General features: G+C 39.4%; 1 protein-coding gene across 1 annotated transcript in view; it reads right to left on the reverse strand.

The window, feature by feature from the left end:
• Nucleotides 1–3,670: 3,670 nt before the first annotated feature.
• Nucleotides 3,671–20,633, reverse strand: part of RMDN2 (regulator of microtubule dynamics 2) — a 29,163-nt gene continuing 12,200 nt past the window's right edge. Inside the window, exons 3-10 of the mRNA XM_006083445.3 lie at nt 19,047–19,149; nt 17,679–17,739; nt 13,394–13,469; nt 12,089–12,166; nt 9,904–10,002; nt 8,622–8,675; nt 8,455–8,535; nt 3,671–4,036 (exon numbers count right to left, since the gene is read on the reverse strand). Of these exons, the coding sequence (XP_006083507.3) occupies nt 3,992–4,036; nt 8,455–8,535; nt 8,622–8,675; nt 9,904–10,002; nt 12,089–12,166; nt 13,394–13,469; nt 17,679–17,739; nt 19,047–19,149 (597 nt within the window). The 3' untranslated portion in view covers nt 3,671–3,991. The remainder of the gene's footprint in view (nt 4,037–8,454; nt 8,536–8,621; nt 8,676–9,903; nt 10,003–12,088; nt 12,167–13,393; nt 13,470–17,678; nt 17,740–19,046; nt 19,150–20,633) is intronic.

Consider the following 20,633-nt stretch of genomic DNA (forward strand, 5'->3'; position numbering starts at 1 on the left):
CACTTCTCAGGAAAAGTTCAATGATTCGGGTCCCGACCAACGAACACCCCAAACCCCTCCCCCCCCGTCCTCCAGGGTCCCCAGACTCCGGGTCCGGGGCCCGCGGGAAAACCCCAAAGCCACTTTCCCCCTCCCCCACCAGGGTCACAGATTTGGGTCGCTGGACCGTGGACAGCCTTGCCTGCTGCCACCCGCCTTCAGTATGCAAATTAGCCGCCATCTTGTTGCTTCAGGGTGGGGGTCCCCACTGGGGTGCCTGGCCAGTCTGGGTGAGGGGATGATGGCTGTTTTCAGGCTGGCGGGCAACTGAGGCTCCCAACCTCTCCTTTTTTTCTTATTCTGGGATTTATTTACCTTCTATGGCTGTCACTGGAGCTGAGAGCCAGTTTTAGCTCTGAGGCTCGGCTCCAGCTATGAGACCTCTGCTGCTGAAAGCAGGGATCTGGGTTTGTTTGGGTTCTATACTTGTAACACTGTTGCAATCCTGCTGGCTGAATCCCAGCTGGCTGAAAGCAGGTTTCTGGGGAATGTTTACCTTCTATATTTGCAACAATGTTTCTTAGAGTTGCATCTCAGAGGCCGGCAGCAGCACTCGGGGAACCTTGGCTTCCTCTGTCACTGGAGCAAGCAAGCCTCCTGTTTGCTTCAGGTGCCTGGCTGCCGGCCGCCATCTTGGTTGGCAGTTAATTTGCATATCTCCCTGATTAGCCAATGGGAAGCATTCAGGGCCACGGTCAATTTGCATCTTTCTCTTTTATTAGATAGGATTATTAAGTTTCATGAGTTCCTTGTAAATGTTGGAGATTAAACCCTTATCGGTGTTATCATTGGCAAATATGTTCTCCCATGCCGTGGGTCTTCTTGTTGTTTTGTTGATGGTTTCCTTTGCTGTGCAAAAGCTTTTTATTTTAATGTAGTTCCATTTGTTTATTTTCTCTTTAATTTCCATTGCCCTAGGAGCATTATCAGAGAAGAAATTCCTTCTACATATGTTTGCTATTTCACTGCCTATGGATTCCTCTAGTATTTTTATGGTTTCCCATCTTACGTTTAAGTCTTTTATCCGGGATGAACTATTGATATATCCAATAACACAGATGAATCTCAAAACTGTGCTCTGCGAAAGAATACCATTTACATAGAATTCTAAAAAAAATTAAACTACAGTGACAGAAAGCAGACCTGTCAGAAAGCACACTGGGGTGCAGGTGGGAGACTGAGTGGAAAGGGACACAAGGGAACTTTCTGGAATGATGCCCATATTTTATATCTTGACTGTGGTAGGGTTTACACTGAGGCATAAATTTGTGTTAACTCACCAAACTGTACACTTTAAATGGGTGCATTTTGTTAGATGTAATTTCTATCTCAATAAAGCTGATGCAAAAAGGAGGAGACACCCCTTCTAGGGAACAGTCCATAGGATCAAGTTGTTGGGAAATAGAGCACTCACTGTGGGTGATGGAGTCGTGAGCAGCTCCTCCCCAGACCTGGGAAAATGCTGTGCCAGGACCGAGGCCAGTCAGTCTGCTTGGCTGACTGATTCTTTTCATCACTGGCTTCTCTCTTGAACAAGAAACTAGAGTTGAGGATCTAGCTCACTATGTTCAAAAGAGCATTCCTGTGGAGACAAATCATGGTCACAGAGAACAGACAATAGTTGTCAGAGGGGTTTGGGAGCTTGGTGAGAAAGGTGAAGGGATTTAGCAAAAAAAAAAAAAAGGCTCATGGGCATAGACCAGGGGTGGGCAAACTTTTTGACTCGAGGGCCACAATGGGTTCTTAAACTGGACCGGAGGGCCGGAACAAAAGCATGGATGGAGTGTTTGTGTGAACTAATATAAATTCAAAGTAAACATCATTACATAAAAGGGTACGGTCTTTTTATTTTTTAGTTTTATTCATTTCAACGGGCCGGATCCGGCCCGTGGGCCGTAGTTTGCCCACGGCTGGCATAGACACAGTATGGTGATTACCAGAGGGAAAGGGAGGGTAGGGGGAGGTAGAAGAGGATAAAGGGGGCATAAATAGTGATGGAAGGAGACTCAACTTGGGGTGGTGAACACAATACAATATACAGATGATGTATTGTAGAATTGTATACCTCAAACCTATATAATCTTATTAACTAACTAGAGGCCAATGCACAAAATTTGTGCAAGAGTAGGCCTTCCTTCCCCTGGCTGCTGGCACCAGCTTCCCTCTGGCATTTGGGACCCGGGTTTCCCTCGCAGCCCCGGCTTCATCCAGAAGGTCGTCTGGAAGGACGTCCGGTCTAATTAGCATATGATGCTTTTATTATTATAGATGTCACCCCAACAGATTCAATTTAAAAATTAAAAAAAAAGAAGAGCATTCCTCACCGGCCCTGTGCATCCTGGGAGCTGAGAGCATGACCAGCCTGAGACCAACATGGGAGGTCGGGGGAACATGCAGCTATTAACTTCCAAGCTGGCCTCTGTAAAGAAACCGGGTGTTGGTAATATTGGGAAAATCAAACAAACTTTTCCCTCACCCCCAAATTTCTGTGGTCAACTCAGAGAGCCAAATGCAACAGTCCTGATGCGGGGCATCTGAAACTGTGAGGTAGATCACAATCTCAACTAAGTATGCTGTGAAATGTAAATTATAGTTATGGAAGAGTGAAAATTCACATAATTGCATCAAAATGAAAAGGGAAACAAAGTATGACTGAGCAACATCTTGAGAGGAAATTCCCACAGCCAGATGAAGTAAATGGTCCCCTAAGTGGGACAGGGCTCCTTTCCAGGCGAACCCCATGAATTTATCTTATATGGACACCAAGCTCCCATCCAAAGCCCATCTTAAATTACTGTTTTCCCTCCAATGAACCATTTCCCCCCCACTGTGGGAAATATTAGTACGTTCTTGGCTAGGTTAACAGTGACACAAATTTCAACAAGTCTGTCTTTGTTTTTAGAAGGCTATCTTTTTTAGCTGCCTTAAGCACTTTTTTAAAGGCAAATGGCAACAAAGGAAACAGTTCCTACGGCCATTAAATCTTAAATGGTTTAAGATTGATTGTATGGCTCTGACCCTTCCTTGCTCGCTGTACAGGCCCAGGCGGGGAGCCAGGACGCTGGGTCGAGTTCCCATTCTCATTCCCTAGGTATGTGACCTCCAGCAAATCTAGCCTTTGGTCCAGTTCCTCCACGGGAAAATGAGGACGGCATCACTTTCTTAACCTATTTCTGCATGTACGAAGCTTTCATTGAAATAGGAGATGTGGTAACACTTGGAAAAATTAGTTTAATATGAAGATAAAGCAGGGTTCATTTTTCATCTAAAACTTTGGTTAAAAAAAATATGTTTTTATAGACTTCAGAGAGAGGAAAGTAGAGGGAGAGAGAGGTAGAAACATCAATGATGAGAGAGAGTCATTGATTGGCTGCCTCCTGCACGCCTCCTATTGGGAACTGAGCTTGCAACCCAGGCATGTGCTTTGAGCAGTAACCTACTGTGACCTTCTGGTTCATAGGTCAATGCTCAACCACTGAGCCACGCCGGCCGGGCTATATTTCCTCTTTTACCAATGACTAGTTCACATCCTTTGCCCACTTTTCCATTTTTCATCCACATTAATGAAATTATTTTGTTTTGTAAAGTTTCCATCAAAGCAACAATAAAACACTCACCGGAGCCCATTTTATTGGATTGATTTAAGTATTTTATTTAAAGAAAGATTTAAATAAAGATTCTGAAGACTACAGTTTGTTGATAGGAAAAATATAAAGCATACATTTTTTAAAGATCATTTTGTACTGATATTATAGGAAACAGACTTCTCCAAATAACATGATTGGTGTTGTTCTACTAGAGAATGCATTCTACAGAAACATGACTTTCCCTTCAAATCTCAGTATATTACCCTTACATAAAAAGAGGATAATAAAAAACACAACTTTGATAAGTTTAATATTTAGTAGACCACATCTAATTTGTTTAAGAGTAAGTTCTTTTATTTACTTCTTCAAGGCAATGCTTGCTTTTTCATCTCTTCCTCTGCATTTTTATCCTATAAAGAAAACACAAATGCACAATGAAAATTCACACAATTCTCCTGATACTCAAGGTACTTGGAAGTAGAGCTCTGTTGAGTGGGGGGAGACTTTTTTTTTAAAAGATATTTTATTGATTTTTTACAGAGAGGAAGGGAGAGGGACAGAGAGTCAGAAACATCAATGAGAAAGAAACATCGATCAGCCGCCTCCTGCACACCCCCTACTGGGGACGTGCCTGAAACCACAGTACATGCCCTTGACCGGAATCGAACCTGGGACCTTTCAGTCCGCAGGCCGACGCTCTATCCACTGAGCCAAACCGGTTAGGGCTGGGGGGAGACTTTTTTGAATGACCATTACAACGAAAATGTGGCTTTCTGAGGACCAGGCATGATTCAGATCTCTGAGAACATGAGTACCGTGGAGAACTATGTCCAGGCTCTTCCTCCACCAGGTGTGGAGGGGTAGCAAACAGGAAGGAGAGTGTTAATGATAACACTGTTTTCTTCTTCAACTCTAAGATATGGAAGAATTCCTAGCCCTAGCAGCAGGATCTGAAGAAATCTGAGATTCCGCTGTAAGTCCCACACAGGCAAATACACATTTCATTACTGACATTCTCAGGGACTTTATAGGTAAGATTAAAAATCATATATGTTTGCTCAGTCGATGTGGCTCAGTGGTGAGTGTCGACCTGTGAACCAGGAGGCTACGATTCGATTCCCAGTTAGGGCACGTGCCTGGGTTGCAGGCTAGATCCCCAGTAGGGGGTGTGCAGGAGGCAGTTGATCAATGTTCTCTCTCATCATTGATGTTTCTATCTCCCTCTCCCTCTCCCTTCCTCTCTGAAATCAATAAAGATATATATAGAGAGAAACCAAGATGGCGGCATAGATAAACACCGGAAATTGCTGCCTCGCACAACCACTTCAAAAATACAACTAAAAGACAAAACGGACATCATCCAGAACCACAGGAAGGCTGGCTGAGTGGAAATTCTACAACTAGAAGGAAAGAGAAAAGCACACTGAGACTCAGAGGAGGTGCGGAAGTAAAGTGCAGAGGTACAGAGGTGCACGTGGAAAGGGCTGGCAACTGAGGACGCGGTTGTCTTTTTCAATCGGGAGGGAGTCTCAAGCTCCCAACTGCTCTGAACTCCAGTTCTGGGCGAGTCTCTGAGGACCCAGACTCATATGGGGAGAAATTGGACTGTCTGGCATCGGTCGGAACTCAAGGGCGGCTTTTTCTCAGAGGTGCTTGCAGCGATTACCGGGACACTGAGATGCGGGGCCTCTTAGGGTAGGACTGAGGATCAGCCATAGCTGTTTGCTCCGCCCTATTGATTCCCTGAGACCCTGCCCCACCCAAGCTGTGCACAGAGGCTTTTGCATATGACGCGGCCCTTTGCAACCTGAAAATTACCTAACAAACTGCAGCTGAATCAGAGAGACCCAGAACTTCCAAAAGAAGGTCCAAGGCCCCACAGCAGCTTGCATTGCTTCACAGCTGGGCCTCATCTGGGCACCTCCAAACCCCAAACAAAGAAGAGGAATCTCTCCATAGCTCCTGCTGGGTAGCCTCAGGCAGAGGCTAAATTAGCACCTCCTTAGAGATCCAAGAGCCAGTTTACCCAGTGGTCAGAGTGGGACCATCCAGATTACAACTCCTCAGATCCATAAGGGACACACTCAGGAGGCAGACTCAGTGAGCATTAAAGCCCCACTGAAGCAAGTCTTGCCCCAGAAGGGTGTCTCCAGCACAGAAGTTCTCCCACTGTAGACACAGCTGATTCTCACAGCCAATTGGCCTGGAGGTCAATTCCTCCCAGTGATACCTACAACAATCAAGGCTTAACTACAAGACTGTGCACAAAGCCCACAAAGGGGTGCACCAAGCGTGTCCACCTCAGGTAATTGGGGAGGCTGAGCCACTGGGCCCTATAGGACACCTAGCACAGAAAGCCACTCTATCAACACAGGGAAGCATAAAAAATGTGGAGACAAAGAAACAGGTCACAAATGACAAAAATGGAGGAAAGCAAACTACTGGATATAGAGTTCAAAACCACACTTATAAGGTTTTTCAAGAATTTTCTAGAAACCGCCAATAAATTTAGTGAGACCCTCGAGGATATGAAAAAGGACCAACTAGAAATTAAGCATACACTGACTGAAATAAAGAATATTATACAGAGTTCCAACAGCAGACTAGAGGATCGCAAGAATCAAGTCAAAGATTTGAAATACGAAGAAGCAAAAAACATCCAACCAGAAAAACAAAAAGAAAAAAGAATCCAAAGATATGAAGATAGTGTAAGGAGCCTCTGGGACAACTTCAAGCGTACCAACATCCGAATTATGGGGGTGCCAGAAGAAGAGAGAGATCAAGATACTGAAAACCTATTTGAAGAAATAATGACAGAAAACTTCCCCTACCTGGTGAAAGAAATAGACTTACAAGTCCAGGAAGCGCAGAGAACCCCAAACAAAAGGAATCCAAAGAGGACCACACCAAGACACATCATAATTAAAATGCCAAGAGCAAAAGACAAATAGAGAATCTTAAAAGCAGCAAGAGAAAAACAGTCAGTTACCTACAAGGGAGTACCCATACGACTGTCAGCTGATTTCTCAACAGAAACTATGCAGGCCAGAAGGGAGTGACAAGAAATATTCAAAGTGATGAATAGCAAGAACCTACAACCAAGATTACTTTACCCGGCAAAGTTATTCAGAATTGAAGGTCAGATAAAGAGCTTCACAGATAAGAAAAAGCTAAAGGAGTTCATCACCACCAAACCAGTATTATATGAAATGCTGAAAGGTATCCTTCAAGAAGAGGAAGAAGAAGAAAAAGGTAAAGATACAAATTATGAATAACAAATAAACATCTATCAACAAGTGAATCTAAAAATCAAGTGAATAAATAATCTGATGAACAGAATAAACTGGTGAATATAATAGAGTCAGGGGAATAGAAAGGGTTGGACTGACTATTTTTGGGGCGGGAAAGGGTGTCGGGGGTGCGGGAAGAGACTGGACAAAAATCGTACACCTATGGATGAGGACAGTGGGGGGGGGGGAGGGTAAGGGCAGAGGGTGGGGTGGGAACCGGGTGGAGGGGAGCTATGGGGGGGAAAAAAGAGGAACAACTGTAATAATCTGAACAATAAAGATTTAATTAAAAAAAATAAAAAAATAAAAAAATAAAGATATATATGTTTAAAAATAGTATGTTTACGATTTTTAATTTTATACTTTTAGCCATATGTTTTATAGGACTCCATATATTGTTGTTTCTTTAAAACAAGTGTGTAAGTTAGAAACAGTGGCAATAAATTCAAGTGGTAGGATATCCTATTCATTTTTATATTTAACAAACATTTACCGAGCACCTATCAGAAAGAATTTAAGGAATGTAATACATTTAAAATAAACACATGAGGAAAACTAGACAACACAGATGTTTGAAGTAGCTGCTAGCTAGATTTTTTTTTAAACTGAAAGCTCTTCAATAGCTTTAATCATAAACATTAATACACTGACTCAACTGTAGTGTCCGATCCACTAGAAGTTTACCTTCTATCAAAACAGTATGTTGTGAAAGTTGTGAGAAAATATGATGAGTAACCTAGGGTGTTAATGTATTACTTAAAAGAACTTATAAAAATGCCATTGCCGAAACCGGTTTAGCTCAGTGGATAGAGCGTTGGCCTGCGGACTGAAAGGTCCCAGGTTCGATTCCGGTCAAGGGCATGTACCTAGGTTGTGGGCACATCCCCAGTGGGAGATGTGCAGGAGGCAGCTGATCGATGTTTCTCTCTCATCGATGTTTCTAACTCTCTATCTCTCTCCCTTCCTCTCTGTAAAAAATCAATAAAATATATATTTTTTTTAAAAAGCCATAATTTGTTTATCTTTGTTGCCCTAGGGCTAGTTCAGTGCCTGGCACCTAGAAGCCCTAAATAAATGCCTGCTAAATTAGTGGTTAGGTGCTGGAACACAAGGACACTAGGAAACAAAGGCTAACCCTAACCCTGGGGACTGATGATGGCAACCCCACGGACACTCCTCTTGTTCGAAGGTGGGCAGCCTGTCTAGCTGCCTATGGAGGTCTAATCACCAGCTCCCCAGAATTATGCTGTCCCCGCTCTTCCTGCTGGGGCTTGTCCCAGTACCTGCTGTCTCACACCTAATAAGTATCAGGATGGGTTAACTGCCAGCCCATAATTTGTGAGTCCCTTAAAGACACAAGGGGTCTCCAGGGGAAAGGCTACCTACAGCAAGCTTTAAAGCTTCGTAGTTCACGTAAGTCCAAGTGAAGAGGTTTCAGTATAGAAGAGAGCTCCAGATGTATGCCAGCCACTGTTCACGTGGGAAGCTGGGGCAGTCCTGGTAAAATAACAGCGCTCTTTGGCACCGTCTGGGCTTACCTCTTTGGTAATACAAGGAAGCTGCTCTGCCAAATCATGGAACTTCATGGCATTCTCTGTTTGCTTAAGATCCCTGTAACACTAGAAATGGAGAAGAACCGATGTCAAAGGTAATCATCTTTTATGTAATGGAGTCAAAGTGATATTAAAACAGCCGTTTTCATTACCTTGGAAAGGTACATGTAATTGGACTTCGAAAAACCAGGGTGTAGCTCTTCAGCCTGATTTTCAGAGAAAACAGAAAAGAGAAAAACAGGGTGATATTCAAGCAACAAAAACCACCACTGGAGAGGACATACTTCAATAAATCAAATATTAACCAAATTGAAGCAAACTGCCCTAAGAATTTAGGTTGGTTGTATCTCATCTGAGTCCTTTTATTGGTTTCAAAGTATCCTTTGGGTGCAAAATAGCTTTTTAGCTTATCCATTACAATGAAATTATTATCATGGTCATAAAGCTTACAAAGCAATGGGATCCTTTAAGGTTTGGGGATTTCTTTGTAGAACCATCTCCCCACTTCTTCTTCTCTATCCTTTCTCTCTTTTCCTTTAGAGAACAAAAATAACCGGTCGTGTACTCCCAACCAACTGAACCACCGGCAAGCATTCTAGGCGGCCACTAGCCACTGTTCAGAAAGCGCAATGAAATCTAGTTCTCATTTTAGACTATATGATCTCTAATTCCCTCTCAGTTCTACAAGATTAATCCTTAAAGCACACCCTGCCCCCATCCCCCCACCCCCCAAAAAATCAGCAGGTACAATATGTTGGACAATATCAGGTTCAAAGCCTGATTTTGTCTGTATTGTTACAAATCTGAAATCATAGGGGGGGGAATACCTTAGTACCTATAAGAATCTATAATTAGTTCCAGACAAAGGTGAGGGGATTAGCACAACAGGAAGTTGGTTATATATGTGGGTATATTACACATTTACATGTGCACACACACATAGTACTGCTTAGAGTTTTATTCGTATAGCAATTATACATTTTAAGACACCAGTGAAAATACTGATTTGGTTTGATGCCCCAAAAATGTTCCATAGACTTGTCCACAACTTATGGAATGACTTTTAAAATAACTCTTCTTTTTGGCATCTTTTGGTTAAGATTAAACTGTGTCTACATTAGGCTAATTGGGAGTATTTGAGACCAAGTCTAATAATCAGGGTATAAATTCTTTTAAACATATTCCCATGACCTGAAGAGTTGTTCTTGGACTTGGTAGTAAGGGCTGTTGTACCTGGGACCTGGGGCATAACCAGCTGCCGCTTGGATTTAAAACGTAACTCACATTATGAGAGGCTTAAAACAGAACTAGGATTCAAACTGTTAGAGATCTACACGTGGAGACAGGAACAATTTCCTTGACAAGGAAAGGTAGGAAAGACTGACCCAGATAGAACCTAGTTTGACACTAAAATAATGGATAGACAAAATACACCTTAAGGAAATTTTGCAAAGCTTCTTGTATAGTTGAGGTTGGTATTTTTCCAAACAGAGTAGCAGCCATCTTTTTCTCAATCCAGCTCAGTTTCGAGACCTGTAAATGCAGAGCAACATCACTCTTAGAAAGTGTTCGCCTTTTGAATGGATAATCTCTTCCCAATTAGATGTTTATGTATGTAACTATGTACGTATATGCATATAATACATGTAAATACATATCCATAAATGAGAGATATCAGCTTTATGGTATTAATATTTTACTTCCTTTTTCATAGTTCAAAAAACTCTGAACTCTTGAAAGCATTGGCTACAAAACCAATTTGAGATACCTGTAAGAAGATTTCAAATTGGGGTGGGGGTAAAGAATAATGTTAAATTAACTTTGTTCATCTGATCCATGACTCTCAGATGATGGCAAAATGTTTCTTGGCACAGAGGTACTAGCGACAAGATCCTGCCTTTGCTTTCTTCCCGCCTCCTCCATGCTGCTAACCTGACCCAGAGGAAAGCATCTCAGAAATTTAAACAGGTGGACAATTCTCAACCCCGAGGAATGTAGAGTGAGGGCCCAATTTACATATGCACAATCCAGGAGATATTTTTAAACCAATAATCATCAAAGTTAAATTCCATATTACCTTCTGTTTTTTGTTTTCTTTTAAAACTTTTTCATTTTCCCCAAATATGAATATTAGATGTTTATTATAAAAGATTAAAAGGACTCAGAAATGAATACTTAAAAGGGTATTGATGCTCTTAATAATTTTTTGTCTTCTTGTCCTTTTCATTTCCAAAAGCGGTGGGTAAAAATTAATTACTATGTGGTGTCCTTAGATAATTTCTATGTGTTTTTATCTCTCCTTCATATTTTCCATCCTTTTGTTCCTTTGTTTTACATTCTAGGTAACTTCTTCAGGTCTACCTTAGAGTGGTCTAATGCTCTCTTTAGTGGTACCCATCTACTGCTACAACTTTTCAATGAGTTTTCTTCTAATGCCAAATGATATACTTTACTGTAGTCCATGTTTCCACAATCTAAAGTCCTTTTAGAACTATTTCTGTTCTTTTGTTGTTTCTGTTGCTTTTCATTCCAGGTGGCTTATTTCCCGTGTACTGCATTATTTTTGATGGTGAGCTCATTATTGCTGGGCCTCTCTGCGAGAGATTTATAAGGCCTGTGTGAAGGCATACTCCTCCGCAGAGGATTAGCATGAGCTTCTGCCATTTGTCCATGGCATGAACACCAGGTTTCATTTTTGCATTAAAATTTTCTTCCTGGGTTTTTGAAGTCTAAACAAATAATATACATTCAAGTTCCAGACTCATGTGAGGTTGGGTCAATGGTTTTTAAACTACAGAAGAGTCTCCTACCTTTAAGAAGACTCAGATTCTTAACACTTAAAACTGGAATAATAATAACTGCTTATAAGAGATTATTTGAGAAAATTATTATTATTAGAGCCATTATAGGATTATTTGAGATAAGAAATGTAAGGAATAAAATGCATATCTGATGTGTAGCAGGTGTTCAATAAAAGCAAGCTTCCTTCTTCATCCCTAATCCTCTTCAAGCCTCATTTTAAAAGTTTCTTTTCTTGCTTACCTGAATTTTCTCATTCAGAAATAGCATTTATCTTCATGGTACTTTTTCGTGCATTTCTTAAGTATTATTTTCACATTCTGTTAATTTTCCACAAACTAATGTCATTTAAGTCACTTGGTCTTAGACTTAGCAGCTGCCTTTATTTCTATATGTCTTGTGTCCCTTTCTAAATTAAAGTTTTGAACAAAAGGACAGTGCTTTATTTATCTTCTGGCCAGTGAGCACATAATTTATACTCAATCAACTCTGAATAAAAAACATCCTCCCAAACAACAGAGAGTAGTGCACCAACACCCCTCAAGAGACCCCAGAGGGAGATAATGTGCCTGCTACAGGGGAAACAGAAAGGCAGTAAAGGAAGAAAATTTACATATTATTTAAAATAAATATATAAAATGTAAATATACAACAAAAATATAAGTTATAAAATATAAATGTATAAACTCAAAGTTTGTAATGTTTTTATCTATTTCCCTATAGTAGGCACTAGGTAAAACAATAAAAGAATGAATAAGTCACTAAAAATATATCATACAATCAGAATATATTCAAATAAGATTTATAAATAAAAACTTACAGCATAACAGTATCTTCCATTGAGGTAATACAACAAGGGTTCTGCAGGTAATAATTCGATTGCTTTATCTAGATGTTCCTGAAAGAAAATCCCAAAGAAATATCATCTCCCAAGGTTTCAAGGTAGCGTTGGATGGAACTGTGACTAGTAAATTCAAAGGAGCTTTACAATGTTGTTTCATCTTCCTCCTCAATCCCTATCATTAACACAACTCATTATTATCAATAATTCATTACCAAACATGATTGCTCAGAATTAGAACCAGAACTGTGACTATGATTTAATAAGATTACAGATACGTTAAAGCCAAAATCTATATATATAAAAGGCTAATATGCAAAGTGTCCCCTCGGGAGTTCGACTAGGAGAATGGGAGTTTGATACTCGCATGACGTGTGCTGACCACCAGGGGGTGGCGTGAAACATGGCGGGCAACTAGTAGCAGCAGCAGCAGCAGCAGTGGGACTCTGAGGGAGCAAGGGAAGGAGGAGGCGAGGAGGCGGGGAGGCAGGGAGGCAGGGAGGCAAGGGAACCTGATTGGCCCTGATCACCGGCCAGGCCTAGGTACCCTACCCATGCACAAATTTCGTACACTGGGCCTCTAATGTCACTATAAAAACAGAAAATACCCAGTCACATTATTATCTGCCTATGACTTGCCCAGCTAAGTTTTTGATTCAGAGGCAAGCTTACAATATCAAATGATGAGGGTACAATGGAGGAAAAAATAGCAGAACTGGATGGGAGAGGAATCTACTCCACTGACATCATCAAATGGTTACAGGGGGTTGAAGAACAAAGAACTTTCTGCCCATCACTATAATTACTGAAACTGAGGGGTTATTTATTGAGCTATGACAACTACAGGCACATGATACATGATGTGTATTACATTACTTATTTTATTCATCTACCATGGTCATTTTAAGGCTGAGATTGGATTCTACTCTACCTGCAAATCGATATGCAGAAAATGTTAACTAATTAGTCCAGTCATGCTTACAGTATTGGTGAGCTCATGGCCAACAGGCTAATTCTCTATCTTTGAAAAAATTATACTCGTCTACTATGTGACTTTTTTCAAGATCTAGAATAATAATAATCTCTAATCACCCAAACAGTTTGATTCCTTTTGGCACAGTGCTATTTGAAGAATGTCATTTCATTTTATTTAAATAAAAAGGATGAATTCGTAGAGGTTAATTTGTTGAATAATTTCATTTAGACAGGTTAATGGAACATATGGCTACATTAAAACATTTTTGCCCCGCCATGGCCCAAAACATTTTTTATATCAAGAAATACCTTGAAGCAATATCCATAGTTGACTTTGTTTTGTAAGCCCTCAAACTCAGATACATAGCCACACAAAACCGCATACCTGAAAAAAGTAAAAACAGTGGATATTGTGTGAACTTCTTCAAATACCATCAAATATAACAGTTAAAAAATGTCTTTGGCCCAGCTGGTGTGGCTCAGTGGTTGAGCGTCAACTTATGCTCCAGGAGGTCATGGTTTGATTCCCAATTAGGGCATATGCCCAGGTTTCAGGCTCAATCCCCGGTGTGGGGTGCACAGGAGGCAGCCAATCAGTGATTCTCTCTCATTATTGATGTTTCTATCTTTCTCTCCCTCTCCCTTCCTTCTGAAATCAATAAAAAGTATATCTCTAAAAATGTCTTTGAAGTAGTCATTAATATTTAACAAAAGTATTCACGTGGATGCAAGGGCCCTGAAAACAATGAATACTTGACATGAATGTGAGACCAGTTTCCTCATCTATAACTGAGGACACCACCACCATCTATCTCATACGCATGCTGTGAGGGTAGATACCCAAAACATGTAATTGCTTGTAATACTGCCTGGCATATAGTGAGTTTCAAGAAATGTTAGCTGCCACTATCACCATCATCAACATTAAAGTCACAAAGAGGCTCTCAGAAAAAAATTTAATCATGAAAGCATTAAACTGAAAAATACATTGGATCAACAAACCCCTGCTTCTTCTTTAAAAATAAAAATTAAAATGTCATGGCCTCCTTTAATGTCATTTCAAGATAAAAATAAGTATGATGACTCAAACTAAATGAAGTCAAAGGTAATTGTAGAATATGCTTTTTCAAAAAATTTCCCATGTCCTTCTACCCTTCCTTGGAAATACTGCATTACTAGAACAGAGCAGCCCATGGATTGTTTACTTTTTTCCCAATGGGAACATAAAATTTACATAAATAATTACTTGACTATAAATTAAATATGCTGTCTGTTCAGCAATTTGCTTACTCTAAAAATTGGGGATATATTACTTTCCACATTCAGAGTGCTTCTGTCTGTGCAAAAGTCTTTGGAGTATTTATTTCAGAGTGTTTCTGTCTTAGGCAAAATATTCATTTACCTAAGCATTTCAAGAGGAGGTGTTAATTTTCACTTGCATCATCCTAACTGAAACGAAAAAGGGAATTCTGGGTGTTATTGAACTCTGTTGTTTCTGTGGATAAGTGTAACTTTCAAGTATAGATATGAAGTGAACCATTTTCTTATTTTGGAACAGTAACACTGTTTCGGGACACAAAAGATCACATAGTTCACATAACTTAGGCACAACCAATGAAATGACCACTTTTCAATGATGACTTTTTGACTTCCTACCTTCCCAGTTTCTACATCATCAATGGAATCTGCGACTGTAGAAGCAAGAATGATGACTAAGTCAACCTACTAAAAGTGATGTGAACACTTACTAGATGAGCAAATACTACTACTCGCAAATTGTCAAATCAGAGTGCATTTCACATACATCTCTGCAGCCACCAGAGAATTTATGATGAGATGACAGGAGAAAGACTCTTGAGCTCATCAGTGGTAGCCACTACTGTCCCTTCGATGCTCTTTTTTAAAAAATATATATATTTTATTGATTTTACAGAGAAGAAGGGAGAGGGATAGAGAGTTAGAAACATCAGCTGCCTCCTGCACACCTCCTACTGGGGATGTGCCCTTGACTGGAACCGAACCTGGAACCTTTCAGTCTGCAGGCCGACGCTCTATCCACTAAGCCATGCTCTTTTGAAATGCTCTCTGTTCTGTCATTCCTCCCAGAGAGTTCCAGAATGTGGAGCAAAGTCCCACACAACTGCGTATCCAAACTCCCCACTTTTGTTATGGGTGTTGTAACTTATTTGGACTTAAAACCTTAGGCCACTTTTTAAAAAATAAACTTTTATTTCAAAGTAGCTTGTGATGTTCAGGAAAGGTGCAAAGACAGCATAGAGTTCTCATGTACCCATATCCAGTTTTCTCTATTGTTTTCATCTTACATTACTAGACTATAGGTCAATATTGACCTACAATATTGATACATCTTCACAATGAACCAACATTAACAAATTATTAACTAAATTCCACTTTATTCAAATTTTCATCTGTTTGTCCCTAATGTTCTTAAATTTTGACACTTTCTCCCCTTCCTTCCTTCCATATTATTCCTATTAATTAACACCTTGTTCTGTATCTTTTAACGTGAAGATCTTTTTAATTACTACTGTTATCCATCATATGCCCTGTTCCTCCTAATTTGTGCTATTTTCTAATTTTTATAAGAATGCCTTCTATATCTTTCCCCACTGACAAAACTACTAACCACGGTAGTGTTTAAGACATAGACCTGGAACTCTAGAATCATCTCTAGATTGACAAGGATATTGACAATCGCTATTCTGTGGAATAATGAGGCCCAAACCCTCCTGTCAGCATGGACAGTGCAGAAGCTTGCCCACATTTCTACATCTTGTTCACAAGAATTTTAGGAGTGAACTTGCCTTAATATCTTGCTTAAATCCAGATACACTGGCTCCATTTCCCTATTCTATCTACTAGCAAAGAAAAAAAAAAAAGACCATGTCACATTGGTCTATGTTGGGTCTATTTGAATGTCCTTATCCAGAGATTCAGAGAACAACCCAACTAACCATCAGGGCTGGAATTAAAGGAAAAGAATCTATGTTCACCGATCTACAGCGGTGGAATCAACCATCTAATTTCTGAAAATGAGAACTACTTAATGCACATGTGGTAGTTCTAGGCTTTTATAGTACTCTCAGCACATTCTCTCCAAGTTACTCTTAAGAAAAAAACACACGCGATTTATGAAATCATTACATGAAATATGTACATTTTCCCTTATAAATAATCTGTCACTAGAGTCTTATTTTTTTTATAATCCCTTCTGAAGTCTGCTTCTTTAAAGTCTAAAGTACTATGTATCTTCCTACATATCATAAATTCACGATACACCTGACCACTTTCCCCAAAGGATCAGCACTGCTTTTCTGGCAATCAGTTCCACCTACGTCTCTGGGTGGGTGCTGTTGTTTTTTACATTGTTCAGCATTAAAAATGTAACTTAAGTTTTTACTTTCTAAACTCTCAAGTCGATGGGAACTCTGAAGAAAGTTAATTCACACCATGGTCTACTGCCTCCACCTAGAGGTCATTCAAATTACACGCATCTTGACAAAAATTCTGTATTTTATTGGCATTGATATGGAATATATCTTTAATAATCGACATTCTTTTTCAACAACTACTAAAACAACTCCGTTTATTGTCCTGCAGCACTTCTGCCTGAGCATGAATGCTATTTATACTGGACAAAAGCAGAGGAAGAATAATGTGATAGAATACTGAGTATTTAAGAATATAAGCTCTGCCTTTGTTTTTCCATTTGTTGTGTGAGCCTTGGATATTAATCTACTCATCAACACACACACAGCCTTGCTTACCTCATCTGTAAAATGAAAACAAGTTGTTCTGTGAATCACATGCTCCGAGGCATGTGGATATAATTTGTGAACAGTAGAGCACAACAAATATGTAAGACATTATTTATAATTAAGGTCAGGCCAATTTGGCTAACAAACTGCAAATCCATTGGTGGTTTTAGTCTCTTGATTCCAGAACAGAAAGCTTGTGTAGCCTTAAAGTTACAAAGCAATTTCATTCTGGAAAAGATGAAGATGAAAAACAAGCCTTTAAAATAATATGGTTTTTCAGTTATTCCCTCAGTGTTAGTTTTTACGATAATTATTTCTAAGGATTTTGCCTTTTATTTCAAAATGAAGGCTTATAAACCATCACACAGCCCTGTAAACCATGGGTCTGCAAACTTTTGCTGCAGGGCCCGCTAGCAAACATGTTCGACTCTGAGGTCAGAGCGTCTCTGTTGCAACTATTCAACTTCATCACTACATTTTGGTTAGAAACACAGCATCATTTTAGCTTTTGTGTTGTTGTTTTTTTAAGTTATGTTAAATTAGTTTTAATTAGAATTTATCAAATTCAAAGCCACTGGACTTGGTAGATTCACTTATGAAATCTTCAATAAAAGTTCACCTTAAATGTATTTAAAATATACACAATGAAAAATACCTGAGAATAAACAGAACAAGAACAGTTACTGTTATCTACTAAATAGGTTTTTCAGCGAATGTGACAGACAGGTTAAATAAGTCAATCATGTTTTTACATTTCATTGTAATTCACAGAGGCATGTTAGAATTTGAAGGCTGCATAAATTCTATGTACTTACCACAGATGACAATGTCCATTCATGGGGGCTCTAGTAACAGCTTTTTCACCTAAAGTCTTTCCTGAAAGGTAAAGGGACTTACAATTAGTACCTTCATGTGAGTTGGTGGAGGGCAGATTATTGAATTAAATTAGTGGTTTCCAAAGTATGGCCCCAAGACCAGAAGCTTCACTTGGAAACTTGCTAGAAAGCAAAAGTTTTGACCACAGGGGAGTGTTTAAAATTGATGACTCTCAGAACATTTAACACTGATATACTTTAATTTTCTCAGTAGACATAAAAAAATCAGTTTGTTCCCTGTGGTTAAATTTTTATTTACCTTCAAGTTAATAACTCTCTTGTCTACATTTTGTCTATAGCCTGCACGACGAATTGCTGTGGAAAAACTGTCCCCATAAAGCGGATGATGAATATGTAAAGAACAAGAGGAGGCTTCCTCCCACCCTCCTCCCACCCTCCTCCCACTGAGACAGAATTATGGTGCAGAGGTCAACTGGCAAGGAAAACTACGGTGCAAGAAAAGTAATTACCGGAAGTTTGAAAATATTTCCTTCTTGGAAATAAAAAGGACAGAAAGAGAGACTGGAAAGAGGTCTGGAGTGCCCTGCTGCTCTTCCTCTTGCTGTCTTAGACAAGGAAAGCTTGGGAAAGAGAGGACTTGGGAATGCACGAATTAAAGAAGTTTCATGTCAAATTACTGCCCTGAAGGTTGTCATGGAGTTGGCAGTTAAGGAGCGTTTTGCTGGAAAGGGTTTTGTTCTGCAGTGCGAGTCAAGGGGACATGCGTATGTATAGACACCTTGACATTCTGGCTGGTTTTCTTTCATTGTTGTTATTGAAGGAAAAGTTCAAAAATATGCAAAAGAGTATAGAGGACAATAAAAAGAACCACCATGTACTTATTACTCAGCTAAAACAATGATCAGCTCAAGGCTAATCTTGTTTTATTAAGATCAATTTTGAAAAAACATTAAAGTTTGAGTAGTTATTTCTTCGTGGCACCCAGAGTTCTACGTTATAGGAAGTAAGAACGTTATTTTAATTGCAGTGAAACACTATTGCCTTCTGCCTGTTACTGGGTCTTGAAAATTACCACTTCACGTCTCTTCTGAGGTTTTATAAACATTAAAAGCTAAAATCTGAGTTTTTTAGTCGCCTATTCTATTATGCTTACATGTGGGGTTTTTTTAGTCCTGAAAATTTTTTTCCTGTCCTTAGACTATGTATTTTTTAGTACCAGGATATACTGAGATAGAATAAACATATGAGTTTTAGCTTAGGTAATTCAGCTTTAATTAAAATTCATTAGTGTTTTATTATTGCCAACAATTGTCACTTGAGGATAATCAATCTTTACAAAATACTTACCGATATTAGCATAATGTTTCTTTTCTTCTGTATTTGTAGATAGCTCATACATGTCTCCATAAGCACGAACTAACCGCCAAATAAACTCTATTTCATCTCTAAACTGAAAAGAGAGACCTGCACATTAGATTAATTCACTCACTTGACCAGACTCTAAATGTTTTCCACTGTACCATCAAAAAGATTAGGCAGGTAAGCTGGTATTTATAGATGACTGAATCTATTCCTGTGCATATAACATTTTCAATTAAAATATTCCTGGCTACAGAATGTGATTTAATATAGTGTTATGTATGGAACTGAAAACTAATTAATACTATCCAGGCACTAGCTCCCACCTACGTAGAAGAGAGAACTGACAAGTGCCAGAATCCATACATCCCTCTGGGTTGTAGTATCTTCTCATTTACTTTCTAAGTTATCGACTATTGATATGATGCTTCAAGGGACATTTCAGATAATATCAGATACTACAGATCACATATGCTCAAAAGAGCAGTGTTTTTTTTTTAACCTAAATTACTTAAATATAATCCTGGAGATTTAAAAACTTTTAGACAATGTGTTTAGAGTTGCTAGATCCTCAAAGATTAGGCTTGCTCATTGGAAAGAGATTTCTTGCTCCGTGAGATACTGCAAACCCTTATTTGGTGGTGGTGGTGGTGATGACAATGGCAGGGATGGGCTTTCCCAATTCAGCCCAACATTAAACACTGGAAACTGACCGCTGGTAGAAGTAGATTAAAACACTGATGGTTTTGCCCGGGTGGCTCGGTTGGTTGGAGCATTGTCCTGTACCCCAAAAAGGTTGCAGATTCGATTCCCAATCAGGGCACATACCTAGGTTAGGTTGAGGGTTTGATCCCTGGTTGGGGTGCTTACCAACTGATGTTTCTCACATTGATGCTTCTTTCTCTCTAAAATCAATACACATATCCTCGGGTGAGGATTAAAAAAATACTGATGGCTGTTACATGAATAACTCTAAGTTAGAAAACTTAAAATGTAGCTCTCCTCTCAAGAGTAGCAGTGTGCCTTGTTATTTATGTTATCAAATAGTTATTAAATATAATAAATTAACAAAAATCCAAGTAAATCTGTATACTCATATCTCTGGTTCTCATTTTTATAATCTTAGAACCTAAGAAAGTCGTATATATACTTTTTAAAACTATGTATCTTTTACTTATTTATTTTAATCCTCACCTGAAGATATGTTTATTTTATTTATTTTAATCCTCACCTGAAGATATGTTTATTTTATTTATATGTTTTTATTGATTTCAGAGAGGAAGGGTGAGAGAGAGAGAAACATCCACAGATAAGATGAGAGAGAATCACTGATCAGCTGCCTTCTCTGCACGCCCCCTACTGGGGATCAAGCCTGCAACCCAGGCATGTGTCCTTGACCAGAATTGAACCTGGGACCCTTTAGTCCGCAGGCTGATGCTCTATCCACCGAGCCAAACCAGCTAGGACTATTTATTGATTTTAGAGCAAGGAAGGGGGGAGAGAAAGAGAAGAAAACATTGACGTGAGAGAGAAACATGGATTCGTTGCCTCTCACACAGACCTCAACCAGGGACC

The sequence above is a fragment of the Myotis lucifugus genome, unplaced genomic scaffold (genome assembly GCF_000147115.1).
Source record: "Myotis lucifugus unplaced genomic scaffold, Myoluc2.0 scaffold_6, whole genome shotgun sequence".
Classification (NCBI taxonomy): Eukaryota; Metazoa; Chordata; class Mammalia; order Chiroptera; family Vespertilionidae; genus Myotis; species Myotis lucifugus.